Raw genomic sequence first — 21602 nt, 5'->3', positions numbered from 1 at the left:
AGAAATAGTCTGCAGAATGATTATTGTTTTGTTAGCCAAAAGTGTTTACCGATAGATTCCTAACAGAGTGATGAACACGTAAGAAAACAGATAGCTGTGAATAGAATTATGTTGCAAGACATTTCTTCCAAATTTATCACATGGGATTAAGTGAGAATCACTGAATTTTTGCTGTTGTTTTTGTCTTGAAAAAGTACCCCTGATTTTGCAGCTGGAGCTTAAAACATATTTTTGAACAACAGGATGTCTTCCAGGTTTTAGAAGACTAAACCAGCAATTTTCAAATTATGATCCACGGATTACTGGGAATGCTTGCTGTGCTCCTTTTATCCAGCAGTTAAATCACATTAAAATGGCTAAAAATACATTAAATACTTTCCTAATTTCCCATATTGCTTTATGGCAATTGCTTTGGTACTGCAGGAACATTCGTAATTATGAATAGGAGAAGACATAGTCCATCAGATAATCTCTCTACAAACCTGTGATTCATGAACTGGAAACGTTTGAGATTCCCTGACATAAACTTTTTTTGAGGTGGGATTAATGGATCGAGATGATAATGATAATAAACGTTACACATCACTTATTTGTCAGGCAAATAGGTCATTGTAGCTCCCTGGATTTACTGTCAGGGTGGTGGTGCAGCCTGCCACCTACTGTCTTGCATCCGTGAGTTTTCCTCATCAACATGTTTTTTTTAAATTAAAAGAACCGGTAAAGAGCATGTTAGTTTGACATAGACCTTACACCTGTGCTGTACGGACAAACATTATTAAAAATAACAGAAAATGACTCTTTTTAGAAGATAAGACTTTTAGTCTTGCCATAATGTATTTCCAGAAGCACTGCCATTGAGTCAGGCATGACTGGTTTTTAGCCGCAGTTCAGAGGCTGCAGCAGAACTTAGTGACTTAGTATGGATACACAAGTCCAAATATAAATCATTCTTCAACAAACTCTAAAGGAGGAATACAAAGCGTGGAGCTTTTCTCCCTGAATTTAGTTGGTGTTTCATTGTTGCTGGCAACAATTGATACAGGAAATATTTCTAAAGCTGTCATCCTAAACCTAAAAAGTGCAGCTGGTTTGAAGAAAAGTGAACAAGCGCCTTCGTTGCCCACACACAGTGTGTGTTGCTAGTAGAGTCTGTATCAGATAAAATGTCTGCCAGCCTGACAGCACGTACATAGGAAAGAATAATAAAAGGCAAAGTATTTTCTTGTATTTTATGCTTCTCAAAGAGCTTTTAAGAGATGATGCTCTTTCTAGGTACGGCTGTTGATTCTGCGAGCTAGAATATAGATTGAAGAGTAAGCACATAATATATAGTTCTTAAAAGAGAGACGTCAGCATGGGCTTTAACGCGAACATCTGCTTTTTATTTCCTGGAAATTTTCAGAAGGGATTCACACCTTTGCATGTGGCGGCCAAATATGGGAGCCTGGAAGTGGCAAAACTCCTGCTGCAGCGTCGTGCCTCTCCCGATTCAGCTGGCAAGGTACTGAGAAAGGAAAAAAACCGTAAATAAAAATCAGCAGCGATTTGGATTCTTCCCTAGGAAAAGAAGCGTGTGAAATGTGCATGCAAAAGAAGGGCGCAGCTGCTTTCAGATGGCGGCTTTGGCTCTATTAGGGTCGCGTTCCCCCAGGGGCGATGGTTACGCCTGCTAGTTGTGGAAACCGCGCTCCCGAGCGTGTCGGGTTTGGGTCCCTGGCAGGAGGGCACGCTGGGCTCTCCAAACCGTCCAAATCCTAATGGCTAACCGCGGGGGCACAGCCTGTTTTCCCTCCGTGCTGTGAGAATCGCTCAGCGTGAGCTCTGAGGAGACAGCACCCAGGCCTGCAGCCGGGCCGCCCAGATTCACCCTGCTCCACCGCTTTCCCCCCGCCACTAACGCCCTCCGTCCCTCGCTTCCCGCCCCAGCCCTGCATGGCGCCGGTCACCTCACGCACTAGGCCTCCCGCCTTCCTCCCCGCCGCGAGCCCGAGCCTAACGCCATAACCGCCCTTACAGAACGGCCTCACCCCCCTCCATGTGGCGGCCCATTACGACAACCAGAAGGTAGCGTTGCTGCTGCTGGAGAAGGGCGCCTCGCCTCACGCGACCGCCAAGGTGAGCTCCCGCCGCCCGCCTGAGGAACCCTTGCCAACAGGGCGGCCCGGCCCCTCCGCCTTTTCCCACACGGGATGTAAAGAAATAAAATAATCTTTAGGGTGTGGGAGGTCAGGCACTGGAAAGGGCCGTCTGGGGGGTTGTGGGGAGGTGTGGTGATCATAATGGCACTAGTTGAGTCGCTGAGCTGTGTGAGGTTCGTGTAGCGGGAAGTTGGCTCTGGATGGATGGTCCCTGACCTGAGTTAGTGTACGGCTCTCTCAGACCTTCCTTGAAAAAAGAAGAAATATGCGTATGTATATATGTATGTGTGTGTCTCAGCCCGGTTTTATGTTTGTGAGCTTTAGTCATAGCTGGAAGTCACTTTAGTATTGCGTAGTATTAGAAATGGCACGTATATTCTGACCACACATATGGAAACTTCATTCCGGGGTTAGGAACAGTGCCGTGATATCACTGTCTTAGGCAAAGGCTGCTAAAAGGGGCAAATAACGAGCGAATGGGTGCTGATGTCAGACGTGCGATTGATACAGTGGTTGTTTCGGAGCTGCTGTTTCCATTGTGGTGCATGGAGAGCGGCAAAAGCTCCAGTTGCAGTAGGATAGTTTGGGAGCGCTCCCTTGTAAAAAAAACAAACAACACAGACCAACCAACCGAACACCTCCAGAGGGACTGGCTGCTGTAATCCAGAATTTTCCCCCCCACAGTGTCTTGTAAAGGAATTAAAGGTGGGAAGTCGTCTTATTGCCAGAAAGTACCATCAATACTACTCTACTTTGCTTAAATGGTTAATTTGATCAGCAAAACGTTCCTTCCTATTGCGGTTTCCAACCAGTGCCGTGACTGACACACGTATCAAAATTCCATATGCAAACACGCCTCTACCCACACGCTCCGAGAAAGCGTAATGCAATGAAGAGTGTGCACTCATCATGGAGAATGTCACTCATCAGTCAAAAGTGAATATTTATGACATAGGGTATTCAAAATGTAGGTGTCAAACTCGGGATAGTTTGAAGGTACCGGCTGAACAGTCCTGCCCACCCTAGCGAGGGCTGGCTTTGTTCTAGTTTAGATGGTGCAAATAACAGACGGACAAAGCAACACAACAGCAGGGCCATGTGGGACATGTCTGGCCTTGAAAATGTAATGAACTAGTAATAAGGGATACCATAAAATAATACTGGTTTATGCTGTTTGACTCCTTAGGCTTATGCAACTGTTAACTTCATTCTCATTTTGTTTCCCGACTGGTGTTAGAATGGATACACCCCTCTGCATATTGCTGCCAAGAAGAATCAGATGCAGATAGCTACCACTCTGTTGAACTATGGGGCTGAGACCAACATTCTGACCAAGCAGGGAGTCACCCCGCTTCACTTGGCCTCCCAAGAAGGTCACACTGACATGGTGACCTTGCTTTTGGAGAAAGGATCCAATATCCACATGGCAACAAAGGTAACTCACAGCCGGAGACCAAGTACTGTTGGGTGGGAGTATCCAGTAAGGTGCAAAGCGCGGTGTAGGAATGATGTCGTGTCGTCAGGAATTCTCAGCTTCGCTTCCTTATATACATATTTGCAGAAGTGACAACAGGTGGGTGAACAGTAGAAGTGAGAAGAGGATATGTAGGACTGGCAGATGGATTGCCCAGTTAACTCGTATCATGTAATCGATAGCTGTACTGGGTTACGCACAGGAGGAGCTGCAGCTGTTTGCAGTGAGCGGAGGAAAGCGATGTAACGCCTGGCTCTGGTAGAGAGGTTGCAGGAGGAAAGGCAGCCCCAAAGAAAATTGTTTCTGAGCATTCAGGAAGGCAGGACTGCAGTATTTTTGTTGTGCTGCCACCTCACCATCTTTCAGGTGTTTTGCAGGTACTCCTGAAGTTTTACATTAGATGCAAAGGAAGAGGAATGTAAAATTCTGGAGTTTGTGGGTCCATGGGCAGATTTAACAACGCGTATTGGAAATCTGAGAGCTACAGTCTAAAATAGTGCTCTTGCCAGCAAAGGCACTTCTCCTCATACATTTACCCTTCTGCCTTCTTTCCAAGTGGAAGAAATTGGCAGTGTCTGGCAAACAACAAAACAATATTTGTAGCGGAGTAGCGAGTGAGCAAAATCCTATGGAGGACCTTTCCAATTTTATTTTTTTTAAAGTTTTTTTCTGATTGTATGTGACAGCTTTTTCATAGAAAACAAGTTCCTCAAAAAAACCCCATTACTGTAGATCTTCATAGGTCACCAGATTTATGCAGCCATATATGTAAGTATTATTTACTTAAGGTCAGAAGCCTGCAGCTTTTGTTCATACAAGTCAAAATCGAAGGCTCAGGTCTCTCGTTGCCTGCCATTAATGAATTACGCTACCTAACCAAGGAGAAACAGAGTGATTTGCAGTTCTCTTACAAAATTAGTTCCCTGCCTTGTTCACAGGCAGGTGCTGTGTGAGCGAACACAGTGAGCTTTTAGTTAAAGGCTGCATCCATTTCCTTGGCATCTTTGAATGGAATCTATTTCTGGAGTTGTTTTCTTCAGTCTGACTTGTTCCTGCAGTTGTTAAGGTTCCCTTCCCTGTCTGAGGAGTGGGAAGCGCAGTGAATGTGCTTCCCTAATTTATTAATGGGCTCCTCAGCTTCCCAACTGACATTATTGTATAAAATCCTGATCGTTGATGCCTGAAAGTTTTACTCGGTGGTTATGGTGATGTAATTGCTTTGGAGCTGTTTGTCAGCCAGAACAGGAGAAACATCAGCTCTACTTTGTTTAAAAAACCACCCATACTTAGAAGCTATAATTAGGAGCTCTTCATGTTTTAAAGATGAGAAAGAGGGAAAGTCTAGATTTCTTTCCTCATGTAAAGTAGGTTTTATTCTTATTTTTATCTTTATTTATTTTGCCTATTCCACCTCCAGACTGGCCTGACATCCTTACACCTCGCGGCTCAAGAGGATAAAGTGAACGTAGCTGAAATACTCACAAAACACGGTGCGAACCAAGACGCTCAGACAAAGGTAACTCGTGGAGTGGCTACCATCTCCTGGGTCGAAAGGATGCTGCCATTGTAAAAGGGATGTTCCGCTGAGCCTGCAGTTTTACTTCTTTGTTCTCTTATTGTAGCTCGGTTATACACCTTTAATTGTGGCGTGTCACTATGGAAACATCAAAATGGTGAATTTTCTTCTCAAGCAGGGAGCAAATGTCAATGCTAAAACAAAGGTAAAGAATTTTTCATTCCTTGCTTTTGCTCTTTATTAGGAACCTGGTAACCAAGCACCACGAATACGTACTATAGGTGCCTTTTCACTTGTAAACTATAATTATTGCATGGTAGGTGTCAACGTATGGTGCTCCATGGCTGTGGTGGAATGCCTTCTCGCTGCTACATCTCACTGTGTAGCGTTCACAAAAGAAAAGTCAGGTAGCTCTTTGGGCATATGAAAGAAGGAGATAGAGAATTGATTTCATTGTGGGTTTTTTTTTTCTTTTTGCTTGCAAACTAACAAATGCGAGCTTGTTTCAGGTCCCATTTACACATGGTTTACACCAGTGTAATACCGGTGTGCTGCCAAACTAGTAAGTAACAATTCAGACACTGCGAGGGTGGTTCCAGGTTCTTTCCAACGTGCTGGGAGGAGAGTGGGAAAAATTCCTGCAGATCAAAGCGTGGGAGGTACGACTGTGGGAGAGGAAGCGGCTGTGGCGGGGGAATGCAGTTTACTGAAGACAGGTTTGGGGTTTTTTGGAGGGGAATCTGGGTACGCTGTTACACTGAACCGGACCTCACTGCCTATAGCCAAAGTCTGAACAAAATCCTCGGACTTCAGCAGTTTCTTCAGATAGCAGCTGGTGGGCACAACAGCTGAATGAGATGCATTTTGTAGCAAGAGTTGTGTATCTCCTGAGTATACAGAGAGAGGTTTTTGGTGACAGCAGCCGTGCGTTGCATCCCAGATACCATCACATCACCCTTATCAGAAAGAGAAGGGTAACTGCAGGGCTTCGGCTGAGTTAAAGCTGGCTTCAGGCAATAGCTACTAGCTTCAGATTGGATGTCTTGGGATCAACATGAAGAAGTCCACTGATATTTCTAGTGACATACTTAGTGTTTGTAAGATCCAGCAAAAATCACAGGCCTGTAGTCCCCTGGTCCCTCTGGCCAGCTCCTCTGTCCCCAGCCGTGACCTATGGGATGGATTCCTTTCTCAAAGTAGCGCTATTTCATCACACTGGTCGCAGCTCAATGCGGTGAGAAACAGCAAAGTAAATAAACAAAAGGTGCTGGCCCATCCCTCGCGAGATCACCCAAAATCAATGGGCAAAACCCAGGGATTCCAAAACAACAGGCAACGCCGCTAGAAAAAAACAGCTGATAAGAATTAATAAAGCAGACACTAGCATGATCCAAATGATAGCTGCCAAGATATTCAGCTGAGGTATTTGGAGGCTAACTAAACGGACAGACATACTTGCGTCTTTAGTTTTAGGTCTCCCTCTGTGTCTGAGGCCACTGGGCCAGATTCTGATGCCATTTCCCCAGGTATTTCACTTATTTAGAATAATTTCATTCAAGTCAGCAAGTTTGTATGAGAGTATGGGGCAGTGGTTGTTCAAAATGTCACACCTAGGGACCAGTAAAAATACTGGCAATCTGTCAACTGGTACTGCGGACGCAGTTTAAAGAACAAATCCGTCCTGGCTGGATTTAGGATAGGCATGTTAAAGAATAAGTAACCTCTATTGCAGCTCAGTCTTTAACTAGAGAAAGCGGGCCTGATGCTTTGGACCATCTCCAGTGAAAAATAACATGGCTGAATTCTGGATTTGGAGGACTGCACTAATATTTAAGTAAAGATAGCGAATTTACTTTGCGCTACAACCCAGAGTAAAATCCTCCTTCGATTTCTTTGTAGTCCACGCACGCATACTGTAAATGTAAGAACTGCAGCAGTTCTGAACTATCGCTGTTTAATTAGTAGTACAAAGCATTACTTGCATCTGTTCGTTTGCAAAAGAGATAACTCTGAGTGTGTCTTTCAGAGCCTGGCCCCAGGCTTTACATAAGTGTACAGTGAGATCAACTCGGTGTTTTCTTCCAGTTTATTCTCTGCTTGCTTTCAAAGCCAATTGCAAATAATTTTGTAAATGAATTGCCTGACTGGACTTACACAATACCATCTCAGATCAACTAGCTGAAGTTCACTTTGGTTATGTTTCTCTATTGTGTAACGTTAGAATGATTCACTGGAGCAGATAAGTAATATGGAGTTAAGAGTGTTTATTAAGACAGACATTGTGTACCTGGTTTTAAGTGTAATTTCAGCTTGGTCAAGCCTTTTGAAGGCAAAGTAAAGGTAAAATTGATTGACATTTCTAATAGGTATATGTTGTTAGCCTTTTTAAAAGCAAATAGTCTCAAGTCACTGCTGTTAAAAAATTATATTATATTTTTTAAATTGGCTCAAATATTTTTAAAGGCAAATCTTGGCGCTTCTGTAGAAAACTAAGATGCGAGAGGAAGAAAAATGTTCTCTGCCTCAGCTATGATTTTTATGTCCTTAGCATGTCACTTTAACTTTACTGTTCCTCATTGTTCCTCCTTCTGATTTAAGAAATGAGGAATTATCCATCTTTCCAGAGATTGCTTATATTGGGAGATGAAAGATAATTTGTGAATAAAAATATTCTCTTCCTTGATCTTTTCATTAATCTGGGGAAGGAGTATTTTTATTACTGAAGAATTATTATCTTTGGGTCGATTGATGGCATAATTGCTTTTTGAAACATCTCAAAAGGAGCAGAAGGAAGCAAAGCAAAGTGTCTAATCTAATTACGTGTGGTTGTTGTTCTTTGTTTGCTGTTATCGTAACCACCGTGGACAACAGAATGGGTACACCCCTCTTCACCAAGCTGCTCAGCAAGGCCACACTCACATCATTAACGTCCTTCTCCAACATGGGGCCAAGCCCAACGCCATCACCACTGTAAGTCTGAAGTTCCAGTGGGAACTGGTTTCCCTGGACAGTTCTTTTCTTTCCTTTCTCAGGGCTTGAGAGCAAGCCTTTGTTTTGGTGAAAGTATTCCTCGTACAGCTGGTTGTCAGATGTGGAGATGTAACTTCCTTTCCTTTTCCTTATCCTCTTAAGGTAGCTCAGATCAGATGTAACTCGCTGCGCACTAAGCGAAACGTCAGGTGGGGAAAGGGATTTCCTAGCTGGCCGCAGCTAGCTGTGCTGTGCTTGTTCAGTTGCCCTCTGCCTCAACACTTCTGTCTGTAAATTGATAGCTCGATAAGGACTTTTCCATAAACGTTAAGGGGAAATCAGAACCTGGGCTTTTTTGAAGATTTAGACCCAGATTTCTGTCCCTCTGTGCACTGGATCTGTTTCAGGTTCTTACTGAGTTCACTGATGTTAATGCCTCCTCAAAGACCGTCAGTAACCTCTGGCACAGCTCCTCCTCCGCAGTCAGCCAGGAATGCAACTGTCCTGTTTCGTGTTGATGTCGGTATTAGTCCCTTTTAATTGGGTAACCTTTAAAATGCAGCCAGAATGTCCAAAACTCATCTCATTCCCCAGAGCGGATCAAGTTTCTGTGTACGTGTATTGCGCGGGCTTAAATCAGCACTGGCACACTGTTTGGTCCTGGAAAGATCCCGTTGAATAATCTTCTGTGAAGTTATCCAAAATACCAGTTTATGCCCCAGATCATTGAGCAAGAGACCGTTTTAGCCAGCCTCTGGAGCCGAAGGTACTATTGGGCATATTCAACCAAAGGTCTCTTGACTTGCTTTCAGTCCTCATGTTGGGGCTATCATGCCCAAATCTAACCCAAATCCAAGCAGGGTCTCAAGGATGTGTCTTTACTGCATGGTTTGCATGCTTTCTTAGGTAGGAGATCTGTTCTTGTCCAACCTCTAGCTTGAGATAAGAGAGAATTTCAACCCGAGACATCTGGCAGGGGGATAGGGGAGTGGGATACGAGCACTTAATGTGCAAGTGACAGTAACGGTCAAATTATTTGTGCTCTGAAGATGCTAATTTATTCATTTTGTGCTGCTAACCCACAAACAGCGTGTTGCTTCAGGGTTGCTGAGCTAGACAGGTACAGAGGAACTTAAATTACAGATAACTAAAGCCAATACTGAAGTAGAGAGAAGCCCTCAGGCTGATATCCTGCGCACAGTGCGCTGGCGTCGCAAGGGAGATCGTTTCAGTGCAAAGAGCGGTACAGTGGCTTTCCACGAGTCCCCTGGTAGGCCAGCGTGTTGTCCTTCGGTTCAGTGCAAAATACCATAAAAGAATTCCGTGTAGAGCTCTTTACAAAGAATCATGGCACGCGTCCCTTCCTCCCCTCCCCTCCCCAAGTTGAGTGACACGGGGACCGTGGACTGCCAGTGTTCCAGGTGATGAACTGGAGATAAATAGGCCTAAACACTTACTAAATTGTCATTTTAATGTCCATTTGATGAATGGCACATCTATATATCATGGGCATTTAAACCGCAAATAAATGTATTTATATGGAAATTAATTCCCCGCCCCCCCCCCAAGCCTTATATAGGTTGGGTTTGTGTTTGTTAAATTATTAGCTTTTGTGTACTTTTATCGGACATACGTTTTTGTTGTAAGGAGGAATAGAAGTGTATGTGGACAACGCAGCTGTAATCTCGTGTTCCCCAAAGACGGAATTGTCCCTGATAAAGATTTAATGGTTTCTATGGAAGTGAAACTGTAATATTTTAAAATACGTTTTTTAGAAGAGTGTTTCTGATGTAGAGCCGTTTATGCAGGCATAGACATTCCGTATAGTGAAATTTGAGCCCTGAAGGGTTAAACCATACAGCACTTTTGTATTTAGCATAGCAGGCAGATGTAAGTGTGTTGTGTTACCATGGCAATCCGGGCTATAGTCTTAAAGAAGTTACAAAGACGGAGTCAGATGTAACGGTAAAAACCCAGTGATTTTCCTAGGCTGCGCCTTGTTTTGGATGGAAATGCTGGCTCATGCAAGTGTTGAGAGTGATCTCATTGGTTCACATCACAATCCTCCCTCTCACTGCGCTCGCTCTCTCCCCTTCTCTCTTTTCTCTTCAGAATGGTAACACTGCCTTAGCTATTGCAAGGCGCCTGGGATATATCTCAGTGGTCGATACGCTGAAGGTTGTAACCGAGGAGATTACTACCACCACAACTGTGAGTTGCAGATGTATTAAAATGTCTCTCTCCTTTATTCAGAATGTTGTCTTTCTCTTTTTCCCTCAGACTCTCCATGTATCTCTTTCCTTCCTTCCTTTTTTTTTTTTTTTTTTTTATTTTCTGGTTTTAGCCCTCCCTCCCCCTTCTGTTGGATTTTTGCAACAGTGCTACAATGCTTTCGGTATGTCTTTTAAGCATGCGGAAACGTGTGCAACAACAAGTGGGTGCAACTTCACTGAGCTAGGTAACAAAATCTATGTGCATACAGATGGAAAGCAACTATTCAAAAGCAGAGGAAAACTTTTTTTCTAGATAGGTGTCTGAGCTGCAAACCCAAACTTTCCAGAAGTTTGTGCATTGTTGTTTCGGTCCTGCCCTGTTTGTCACTTTTCGGCTCTCCTTGTCACTCTGTCCTCACCTTGCCACACTTTTGACACTTAGCGAGGCTCAACCATTGCAGCACACCACAGCAAGCGTCTTAGCATTTGGACCGTACCGGCCACGGACCGGTGCCAAGCTTAATGATGCTCACTAGATGGCTCTGAATCACATCAGTCGGGTTTTTTTTACTCAAATCACTTCCAGTTCAAATAGATCCCGGTTTTCCAAAATACAGAAGAATCTTTCCTTATGTGCTCAGTCCTCCACGCTCTTGGTAGTCTGTATTTTGACTTCAGGGTTTCACATCAGCAAGATGGTACTGTTGCTTTAAGCCAGGAAAACCTGATTTATTCTGATGCTCTGGGAGGGGAAGGTTTTCTCTCCTTGGGAACTTTTACCTCCCATCTACAAATGTTTTAGCAGGTGGGAAGGGAGAACATTAGAAATACTGCATCATTTAAGAAATTAATTTGAATTTAAATTTCCGTTACTGCTTTTTATCTTGAAACACTGTTGTAAGGTCAGGCACTTTTTTGGGTTTGTTTTTTGGGTTTTTTTCGATGCAAGAAAGATTAGCTGTCTAGAAAACATATCAGATCTAGATGTCGTTTAGGAGCTCAGAGCTGTAAAAATCCACAGATTACTTAAAAGATGTGACTACTCAGTCAGGAAGAGAGATAGAGGAAGGGAAGAAATCCAAAGTCTCTTGTAAGGATATGGGAAAATAATTTTGATTTTGTCACGTGCTAACAGCAAGTCCTGCTGATACCAACCGAGGAAGATGGAATAAAAGTAACATGGCGTAAGGTTATAAATAGTGAGCCATAATTTATTCATGACCTGCAAAGATCAGACTGAGTCAGGTTTGGACAAGGAATTCCAGCGTAATTCCAGAAGTCTCTTAATAAAGACTGTATGTTTTTGTAGTTATGTAATTTGTGCTCTCGTTTAATCATACAGCACATCACGCATGTGTGTGCGTAAACACATATGTATCTATTCAGAGATTTAGAAAAATAAAACCTAGGTAAACTTTTTTGAGCAACTTTAGCTCTTTTCAAAAGTATATTTTTTAGCCTCAAACGACACCTTCGCTGTTCTCTGTGCTGTGTCCTGGCACACTTTGGCCATTTATGTCTGATATAAGTTGTAACTTCCTTTCTGTCGTGCGTTGTGCTGCACTGTGGAGCCTTGTACCTCATCGTATGCAAGTATTAGATGCTTTGTAATAATAGGGATTACACTATGAAGAGACACCTGTGAGTTATTTACTTTGGATAAATGTTTCTTTAAACTCTGAGGGTAATGGATTTTTCTACCAGATACCAGATGCTTGGGGTTTAGGACTGAATCAAATACTGAACCTCACTTGCACAGTTGACCTCTACTGCTCGAACTTAAGAGAAATGTGAAATCTCAAACAAAAAAGCACTGCTTTTAAAAGTCAGGTGGGAACCCTGGATAAACTCAGCAGATTTTTCAGCTATGACTTTGTCTGCATCTTGTACCTTAGGGATGTATAGAATATAAACCTCTGGTGGTGGTGTTCATGGTGGGGAATGCTGATTAAACATAGCTGAGAACAAGTCCTAAGGAGGAGGGATAAATAACAGGCACTCCCTGCAATAAAGTTCTCCAGATGGTGAGGTTGGGGTTGCCAAACCAGAACACAGCATTTAGGACTGAAAACAAGGTGCTGTCACCATAGCTACCTCACCCTCTAAGGTTGTAGCTGAGCGATGCGGGGAGGACGTTAGACAGGCTGAGGCTTTATTGATATTCAAGGCACTGCCACGTGAGATGAGGAGAAGACCTCCAGTGCCAAAGCCTTGCGTCTACCTTTGAACAAATTTTCCCCTTACTTGCATTAGCGTTATTGGTAGTGGAGCCACGTGAATATAAAGTAATAGAATAAAGTGCGCTTATTTTTACTCACAGATCAGAGATGAATAGGAAATAAATCAGACTAAGGTAGACTTTCAAAGGTTTGCTACCCGGTTACGTTTTGGGGTAGTTACACAAACAGGCGTAGTCTTCCTGTGGGCAAAGGAATATATGAGGAGCTCTGAGGTTGTTTACAGTATACCGCTGTTGAGTAAGTAATCGCTGAATGTACATAGAGGTTTCTATACCTGAACTGTTCTATGCCACCAGATGAAAATCTGGCCTTACAGTGGAAGTTTTAAATGCAGAAGCCTAAAGTGAAGTACATAATTGAATTCTCGGTGGCACTAAACAGTAGGGAGTTAAAAAAATATACATTGGGCAGTTGTCAAAGTGGGCCGTTCATGGGGCTAGATATGAACTTTAAATGCTGAGAATTGACATTTCTGATGTGCCTATCAAATACAAAAAAAATAATCTAGTATAATATTAAAAGTTCATTTAAAACCATTAATTCACAACTTCTTTTGGGAATTGATGTAGAAGTAATTATTCTCATGGAGTTCAGTGTTCCAGACGTAGCGTTACAGACTTTTTCGTTCTTCTGAAACACGTGTGCGTGCGCATGCACACGCACACACTCGCTTGATTCTGTTTTCCAAACTTTGTTTCGATTGTTAAATTTATGTAATAATTATCTCTGACTGAAGGGAAAAACAAGAAGTAAATAAAGTATCATTACTTCTCTGTAAATAAATAATAAAGTCTAAGAGCCTTAGAGACCGGATTGTTATTATATAGGGGGCTGTAAAAACCTAATTTATGGATAAATTGATAATCATGATAAATAAACCTTAGTTACTAGGGTCTGCAGATCCAAGGTAATAGAAGGGCAGTATACAATGTACCTCTGTGCCTGTAGCTTGCCGACTAGAATACTGTAGCATCCTTTCACTTCTGCGTTCTTCTAAGCAAAGGGATTTTGTACATCAGCCAAGGTTGGGAACCAAGTTTTCTTAACTAAATTTCAGTCATACAGAAGACGTACAAAACCCAGCATTTGTGACTCCTAGGCAGACCCCCTTTTCCCCCTTTCTTCAGAAAGTGGTCACTTCCTCCTGTCTTTGGGTTTTTTTCTTTTTTTTTTCCCCTTGACTTCAGTTATTTTACGTGGGGAACATACCAACTGGCAATAGAGAATTTGCAGTGCGCTTTGTGAAGATACAATTGCAATGGCAATTACGATTACAATGCCGGTAAATTGGTACTCGCATATAGCGCTTTCCGCATCCCTTGAAAAGTATACAGCCCTTTTCACCTGGGTTTCTTTCTTTAGCCCAATATCAGTGATTTTTAAATTTTTTTTTTTTAAAAATTTACAGTGGATTTGTTAACTTACTGCTGTATTGTTGAAGGGACGAGGTCAACGTCACCTGAACGATAGCATCCTCCCCATCTGTTGTCGCTGGCTTTGTCACCCTACTGCTGCCTGACGTTTCTATCTGAGGAAAGCCGTGGGAATGCAGGGGCGACAAGTCAGACACATTGGTGGAGGCATTCGGTGAATATAAACTAATTTTCGACCCAGAACATGTGTTATGAAAAACACTGCAACAGAAGTAATTAATTGTCTTGAATCATGGGTGAGAGTCAATTTAAGAGGCCTAATTGGGATTGCCATTTGAAGCAAAGGACATTGTTCGTTCCCTGCTCCTCAGGCGGGTGGATTAAAAACTGCTGTCACGGCTAAATATATTTCAAAAATGTAAACCAGACTTTTAAAACAAATTTCCAAAGTAATTACACTGTTGGTAACTTTGTTGTTTATAAAAGTGCGGTATCTTATAATAATCAAGGATGCTATCTTTGTCGGTTCGTTAGAGAAGTATAGAACAGAATCAGGAAATACCTAATAAGTTTTGTGCAGCGAAGCCTGCTGGGGACTTCACTGCTTGATAGCGATGGGCATTTCCCCAAAAGCATGTTGCATAAGGGGCTCGGGATGTGGCTGACATTAATTATCCCTCAGATTGTATGCTCTTTGACTACTTCTGCGTGTAATGTTAATTTATGCTTGATAGATACCATCCACCATAGGGAGGGACGTACTGCCTCGGCGGGAGTTGCACAAGACACGTTCCTCTCCGTGCCAAAGGGGCACATCTGCTCTTACGTACCTTCAAGGGCGATGTGTTGAGCTCCCCAGTTCAGCTTACTGGCCGTGGATCTGGGTGGAGCCAGGGAAATATTTCTTCTGCTGCTGTGACTAATGCTGTTCTGATCACTGCTCTATTTTAAGTCCTTGGCATTTTGTCTCCTGCATCGTAACACGCTGAAGAGTTTCCTGCAGGCAACTTTTTCACACCTTGCGCTTCCTACGATTTCTCTCGTTATGTTCTTCATCTCCTTCTCCAGTCTCTATCTTGATGCTGAAAGGATGTCCCCGTTCTTGATTCAGCACCCCTGAACATGTTATGTTTCCTTCTGGAAGTCATTTAGGAAGATAAAATCCTATCAAAAAAGATCTTCCAGTTTTCTGCTCTGTGCTCTCACACTGGTGTCCTCCCAGCAGTCCTCCGTCCATACTTGCCTCGTATCACAGTATTTTAAGCTTTTAGGTGCACAAAATATATCAGAATCTTCAAATAACTCTTTTTTTTTTTTCCCCGTGGTGTATACATGGTTTGGGGGGAATATACATGATTTATGAAGATATCATTAATATGCAGTGTAGTCACTTTTTGGGGGGGGGGGGGGGAGAAATGTTTCAAGTGATCTGTGTAAATCCTTCACATCTTTTTCTAGTTTGAAAATTTCACATCATTCATAACTTCATTTCCAAATGCTTTACGATTTAATAATTTCCATATGCCACATAAACTTTCTGAAGCTCTTCTGTAGACATTACCTAATTCATTTTAAAATCATCTTGGAAACATTGAGCTGAATTGTTCTACATGCACCATTTATAAATGAATTTGCTTGAAAGCTGTCTTTTCTTTTATTCCTCTGACCCTTTTTTGTACTTTTCTGCCAGAATAAATGTTACCTTATTATACAGCACTGAGAATAGGAGCTTCTGGAGTAAAGATGAAAAAAAAAACCAGTTAGGGGAGGGGGAAACATGTTATAAGATGTTTCAGCAGATCCTGTTGCTGTTGAAAATAGCCTGCTGTAGACTTCTTTTGGTGTTTAATTTGAGGACTGATGATTCTCTCTTTGCAGACTGTAACAGAGAAGCACAAGCTAAATGTACCTGAGACAATGACTGAGGTCCTGGATGTTTCAGATGAAGAAGGTGAGCAACTTGGCAAAGTTCCTGTCCCATATCACTTAGGTAACCTGTAATACAGGCTCAAGACAGCTGCCTAAGTACTTTGACATCTTCATTTTGCAGTGCTTGAAATGAAGTTCTATGTAACGGCCTTTTTTCAATGATGTAGTCGTTACGGCATTTGACTAAAGATGCCAAAAGTAAAATCCTGGACCCCTACATCTTTGTCAGAAAAAGCTTATCTGACCCAAACCAACAAATGAGGACGTTTTCCAACTTCAGATTTTAAAATTTAAATGTAGAGCTGTCCCAAAGCTGGGTTTGACCCTCCCGTAAAGAAGAATTTGAGCAGTAAATTTTTTGGCTCCGCGCCACCTATTTCAGATACACGTATCTAGGAGTTCTGCCTAATTGGAAACATTTGTGTAAGAAGATGCATAAGGTGGAAGGTGAGGAGACTGTTCCCTTGGGGGAGCTTTTGGCACACATGAATCGCCGATACGTACGGCATGACATAAAGTACCAACGTGCCAATAAGTTTGGCACTTTGGTTTCAGAGTCTGTTGTACGTACAGTCAGGAGGCGTATGTTGTACCACTTAGCTAAGCCCTGAGAAAATTTCTGTGAACTTCTGGAGGGATTGATAAAGTACCGCGGTTTTATGCAGCGCAAAATTCAGGAAATAGCTTAAAAACATCCCTTTCTAAAAGTCCGCAGATGACTTCTTACAGATTTTAATCACAAGAGCATCTGATAAATATACACATATTTGCAAGAATTTTCTAAATTTTTTTTTTTTACTCTTGACAGTGTTAATTAAGATCACAGTATCTTACATATGCCATTTTATGGTTGTTATTATTATTTCATGCAAATAATTTGTAGAGTGACTAATTTCAAAACGTCCCAGGGATTTAGGAACACGGTTACAGGGTTGGTTTTTTTTCCTTTTACAAAGAACACAAATGCACTTGCGGTTGTAAATGGTACTGGAAGTTAATGGCATTCATGTTCCTAAACTGCTTGTGTTACTTTTTGAAATGGGATTGATGCTGATAAATGAGTTACGCTCGAGAAAATACGATGTTTAGGCTCCAGATGCCGCTTTTTTTTAATGCTTGCAAAGCTGCAAGCGAAAGCAAACAAGCGTGATTATTTTCTGCTGCATCACGATCAGTGAAATGATTTCTCTCAGGCATATTTTTGCTACATTTCTCTGTTTGAACAACATTCAGCTACTTGTATAATTATTGTGATAAACGGCCTTAGAATTGCTTATAGCCTTCTGTTCACTTTGTTGAATTTTCTCCCCGTCTTTTGAGCTACCATTTAATCATCTTTAAATCCACAACGCCTAGTATGTCTTTCTGCTTCTACAGGATTAATAGAGGGTATTCCTTTTTCTCAAACCAATTTATATGTTGCACAGCCTTTAAGCCCTCTGACGATGAGCGCTTCAGTGATGGTGAAGCGTATAGTGGCACAGGTGCCGTTAGCAGAAGTTCGTGGAGTAAGACTTACAAATTCTCTGGTTTTGTTTAACTCAGATTGTTTGGTTTATTTTTTTGTGGTGAAGCAAGATGAATTTGTTTAATCTGGGTGCCTAACACTGCTCCTTTTTATTACTTTTGAAGTGTGACTGGGCGTGTGTTTCCTGAAAGGTGGGAGGAGGAAGGGAAGGCAGAAAATCCAAGATTTATTACCTGTATCTTGAATATGTCGACAGAACTTAACTGTGGCCATCCAGCATGACTAATGCTCTCCGGTGCTTTGAATTAACATTTTTTGCTTTCTGTTACCGTCTGACGCCGACTGTTTGTCAATAATTATTGTGACAGATAAAGCCATCGGTACCCTGGCCCATTGCTGAGGCTCAGCGCTGAGCACTCGGACTGATAGGGCCCCTGTGATCCTACCGCAGGTCGCTGCCGCAGGTCGGTCACAGTTAAAGCACTTCATGCCATTGGCCTTGCGCAATCTGTTTCTACAGGCAAAACATTCAGGACGTTGCCAAAATTCCTAACGTGGACGGTACTTGTCACAGGAACTTCAAAGAGCTGGGGGGCAGGAAGGCTGCAAAACTTTTTTAATGAAGAGGATGAACTTTTTAGTGATGGCGTAGTCTTTTATAAGAGGCTAGCGATAAGATTTCTGTAATGCCGTGCTCTTTGCTGCTTTAAAGAGACACGGTACGTTCTGAAATAAATTACCGTGGCACGGTAAACCTGCCAGCTGTAATTATGTAATTATAAAGTTGAACACAAGGAAGAGTACGTGAGCAAATAAATATTTCAGGTCCCGTTGTGGAGCTTGTTCGTCGCTGGTGATAAGTATTTTGCATTTTGCCTGGGAAGCAGTTATATTGCATCATCGCATGCTGTTACGTTAATAATAATAGTATTCATATTCTTAAAATGATAAGTCTCAGAATTAAGTACCGAAGCAGGTGGGCATTGTCAGGGAAAGAGAAGCACCCATGCCAATAACAGACTAGATGAAATCGGATTCATAAGCTTTTGTGCAAGGATCAAGGAAGAGGTGGGGCGGGGGGGGAAGGAAACTTCATAGGCTGGTAAGAACGTGGTTATAGAAAAATCCTACTTCATCTGCTGGAAGCCTGTTACGTGGTTCTACATATATCAGGTACTCTAGGTGATGTGGGTTCTGAAACACGCATCCGTGCCAGCAGAAATGCTTTGTGTGGATGGAACTGTACTGAAAAAACTCTGCGTTTTTATCATTGTATCTGGCTTAGCTGTTGATATTGCCACAAAGCTTAGTTCCTTTAAAGCTGTTGCCGCAAAAGAAGGAATTTGCACCTGAGGGATCCTTACAGCAGTAAGGGGCAATTACTGCAAAGCGTCTTGTGGAACGTATTTCAGTGGCATCTACACAATTAGTGAAGTTAAGCACAAACTGATGTTTCTGTTAGGGCTGAGTCAGTGCAGACACACAGGAAAATCTAGAAAAGGCAGGAACCTTTTTTTTTTATTCTCCCATATGTTAATACTGTATTGAGGAGCATGTTGCTGCTCCTCTGTACTCGATCCGTGCGTTATTTTTGTGGCAAAAGAGCTGTGCAAACTGTCGATGGTTTCTCACTGTGGCTCCCACCTGAGATTGCTGAGTAAGTGTAGTGCTGTATCTAGAGCATCCAAGAGCAACCAGTAAAACAGGTTGTCGGAGAGCTCTCATTTGTGTCTGTTTGGGCCTCCTCATCTCTGTTTTACTGCTCTATTTTCAGTCCAGTTAATTTTCAAAAGCTCTGGTTTCACTGTCTCTTCGAGACTAAGTTCTGGCTGCTGCAAGAAGTTGTCAGAGCTCTAACCACACTTTCCCACATCCTCCGTTATGTCAGCACAAGCGTTTCCCCATGTGGTGAACCGACCCAGAGAACCCATCTGTCTGAAAATTCATCTCTTTGTTTGTTGTGACAAGTCACTTTTTCAGCCAGACTACTTTTGCAGGCGGAAGGGAGTAGAAAGGCTGAAGTAGGTGGTGAGAGGCCACTGTCAGAAGCAGCACGCCCCTGAGATGGCTGCCATAAAGGTCAGTTCACGCCGTGCAGTAATTAATGCTGACGTTTCAATCGCAGAGGAGGGATAGGCAAACGTTGAGCGAACGATCGCGTGCAACTAGTCAACGGAGTCTCAAAAATCAGTTGGAATCACAATATCCAAAGAACAACAAGCGTCTTTCATGAGGGCTGCTTGTCTAAATGTCGCCAAAGAGTCGACCCTGTGCCTGGTTGAGACATAAGGTGACGTTATTGGCTTTTTCTTTTTTTTTTAACGTTGTGTTTCTTTTAAAAAAAAAATCACAAATAACAAAGTCATCTTAAAAAAGAGGGTGATTAGGACATTGAATTTGCTGAAGTGTTTCTAAAAATGGAAACAGCATCATCACGTGTCCTTAAATAATTTATAAAATACAATATGCATTAATGCCTACATACGATAATGACCCAGTGTCAAATTGTTGCATTTTTCTTTTCACAGAGTTGCTCATTTTTCTCCTTTTTAGTTTTAAAGTTTACTTAACATTGTGATAGTACATCATTCAAACATATTCGCAGTAATAGTATCTGTGTAAAAGCGAGGTTTGCTACCCCTTCATGAGCGTGCCTCAGTGACAGGGTGGCGTATCTGTGAACTACTGCATTGCTTAAGGACATCAAAAATGTGATCTTAGCTTCCGGAAAGAAGTTCACAGCTCATCCATACCTGATAACATCAGATTTCTGATTAAAAAGAAAAAAAAAAATCCTTACGGAAAAAAAGTTGGTTTCAGTGTAGACAATTTTTTTTCCAGTGTAGAGGAGCTATGAACGAAGCGAGCTTTCTAACTGCTTGGTAAGTCTGGCTCAGACATATGTTCACAAAGGACTGAGAAGTTACTCCTTGACAGACAGACAGACACTCCAGTAGGGTTCAGGAATTTATTTCTGGCACCGTTGACGATTCCTAAACGACTCTATGGAAGTCACTCTAATTATCTCGGTCTTCCCGTTGTAGAACGGACTAATGCCAAGCTGCTCTGCCTGGCGAGTTGGGAGCTGGGAAGTAAATGCCGCGTGTATTTGTGTACCTCCCTTTGTAACTGCTTGCCGGGAACTAACTGGCCGCCTAGTTATTGGTACAAATGTTATTATTAAACGATAATGTGCTCTGGTACCCAAGAATGTTCTCTTGTCAAAGTGCGTCGCTTCGTATTTGTGGTAACTGCAGCTTGCACGTCGATAAGCGTACTGAATTCCTTGATAGCATCTATCACAGTATTTATAAATCAAATATGCCAAAATATGACTGAATTTCCCGAGTGCCTCTGCACGTGGCCTTAGAGTACGCTAATACTGCGACACATGTGTGAGAAATGAGCAGTTAAGGCTGGGCAGAATTGATTGCTGTTGAACATAATTCCACTGAAGCAGTGGCTTAATCAGTAGGAAGACTCAAGGAATAACTTTCCTTAATTAAACCTGGAAGTTAAAGTTGCAGCCAGTAACTGTTGTTGACTTAAGTAAGTTGCTGCATGTTAAAACACTGTAAATTCAGAATAACACCGCTGAATTAATTCACACTCTAAATTAAGCATCTTATAACCAGTAGCATAAACGGTAGCCAAAGATTGTTGATCTACAGGAGTCAGTCAAAAGCTATGGATTGAAAACTTAACTGAAACTTTCTTTAATGAAATCTGTGCTCAGAAAGGACTAGCTGGTGAATAAGAGTTGATTCTTAAAACTTTACTTGTGATAACCTGCACGGAAAATATGCCAATGCCTGCCTCCCAGTTCCTAGAATTTATTTTATTTTTGTTAGGGTAGAATTGCTAAAGATTACTGACTTGTCAACATTTTAGTAATGAAAAATAGGAGATTGTGGTTAGGTCGCAAAAATTTTGGCAAAAGTGTTAAAGAAACTGCTGGTTTTCATTTGCATCAGTGGTGTTGACAAAAAGTAGAATTGACCAGATTAGCAATAATAAATGATGTCAGTGCTACGTACAGGCACGACCCAAACTACAGACACACATTTGTTAGTGCAAAGAAGGAATAATGCATGGGCATGACCAGGAGACACTATACATTATTTCCTCAATTGTTATTTTATGAGCGATATTGAGCGCTGAATTCTTTCCTTCAGAGATTGATGTTATGGGGGAACCTACACTAGCTTGTCCGTTGAAGTAAATCGTAATCGGCATGTTGAAAAGGGGAAATGTATTTTTGACTAGTCTTACCCATCTGAT

At 42.1% G+C, this 21602-nt stretch overlaps 1 protein-coding gene across 11 annotated transcripts in view; it reads left to right on the top strand.

Moving 5' to 3' along the window:
• ANK2 (ankyrin 2) overlaps positions 1-21602 on the top strand; it is a 345813-nt gene that overhangs the window by 253863 nt on the left and 70348 nt on the right. For 9 of the 11 annotated variants that reach the window (XM_054823150.1, XM_054823152.1, XM_054823147.1 and 6 more), the window contains 8 exons: positions 1403-1501; positions 2017-2115; positions 3376-3573; positions 5030-5128; positions 5235-5333; positions 8000-8098; positions 10211-10309; positions 15803-15875. In XM_054823150.1, coding sequence (XP_054679125.1) covers positions 1403-1501; positions 2017-2115; positions 3376-3573; positions 5030-5128; positions 5235-5333; positions 8000-8098; positions 10211-10309; positions 15803-15875 — 865 coding nt within the window. The remainder of the gene's footprint in view (positions 1-1402; positions 1502-2016; positions 2116-3375; positions 3574-5029; positions 5129-5234; positions 5334-7999; positions 8099-10210; positions 10310-15802; positions 15876-21602) is intronic. The other 2 variants (XM_054823151.1, XM_054823148.1) reach the window with 1 other exon arrangement.

This window comes from Grus americana, chromosome 4 (genome assembly GCF_028858705.1).
Source record: "Grus americana isolate bGruAme1 chromosome 4, bGruAme1.mat, whole genome shotgun sequence".
Taxonomy (NCBI): domain Eukaryota; kingdom Metazoa; phylum Chordata; class Aves; order Gruiformes; family Gruidae; genus Grus; species Grus americana.
This window is presented reverse-complemented; position numbering and strand designations above follow the sequence as displayed.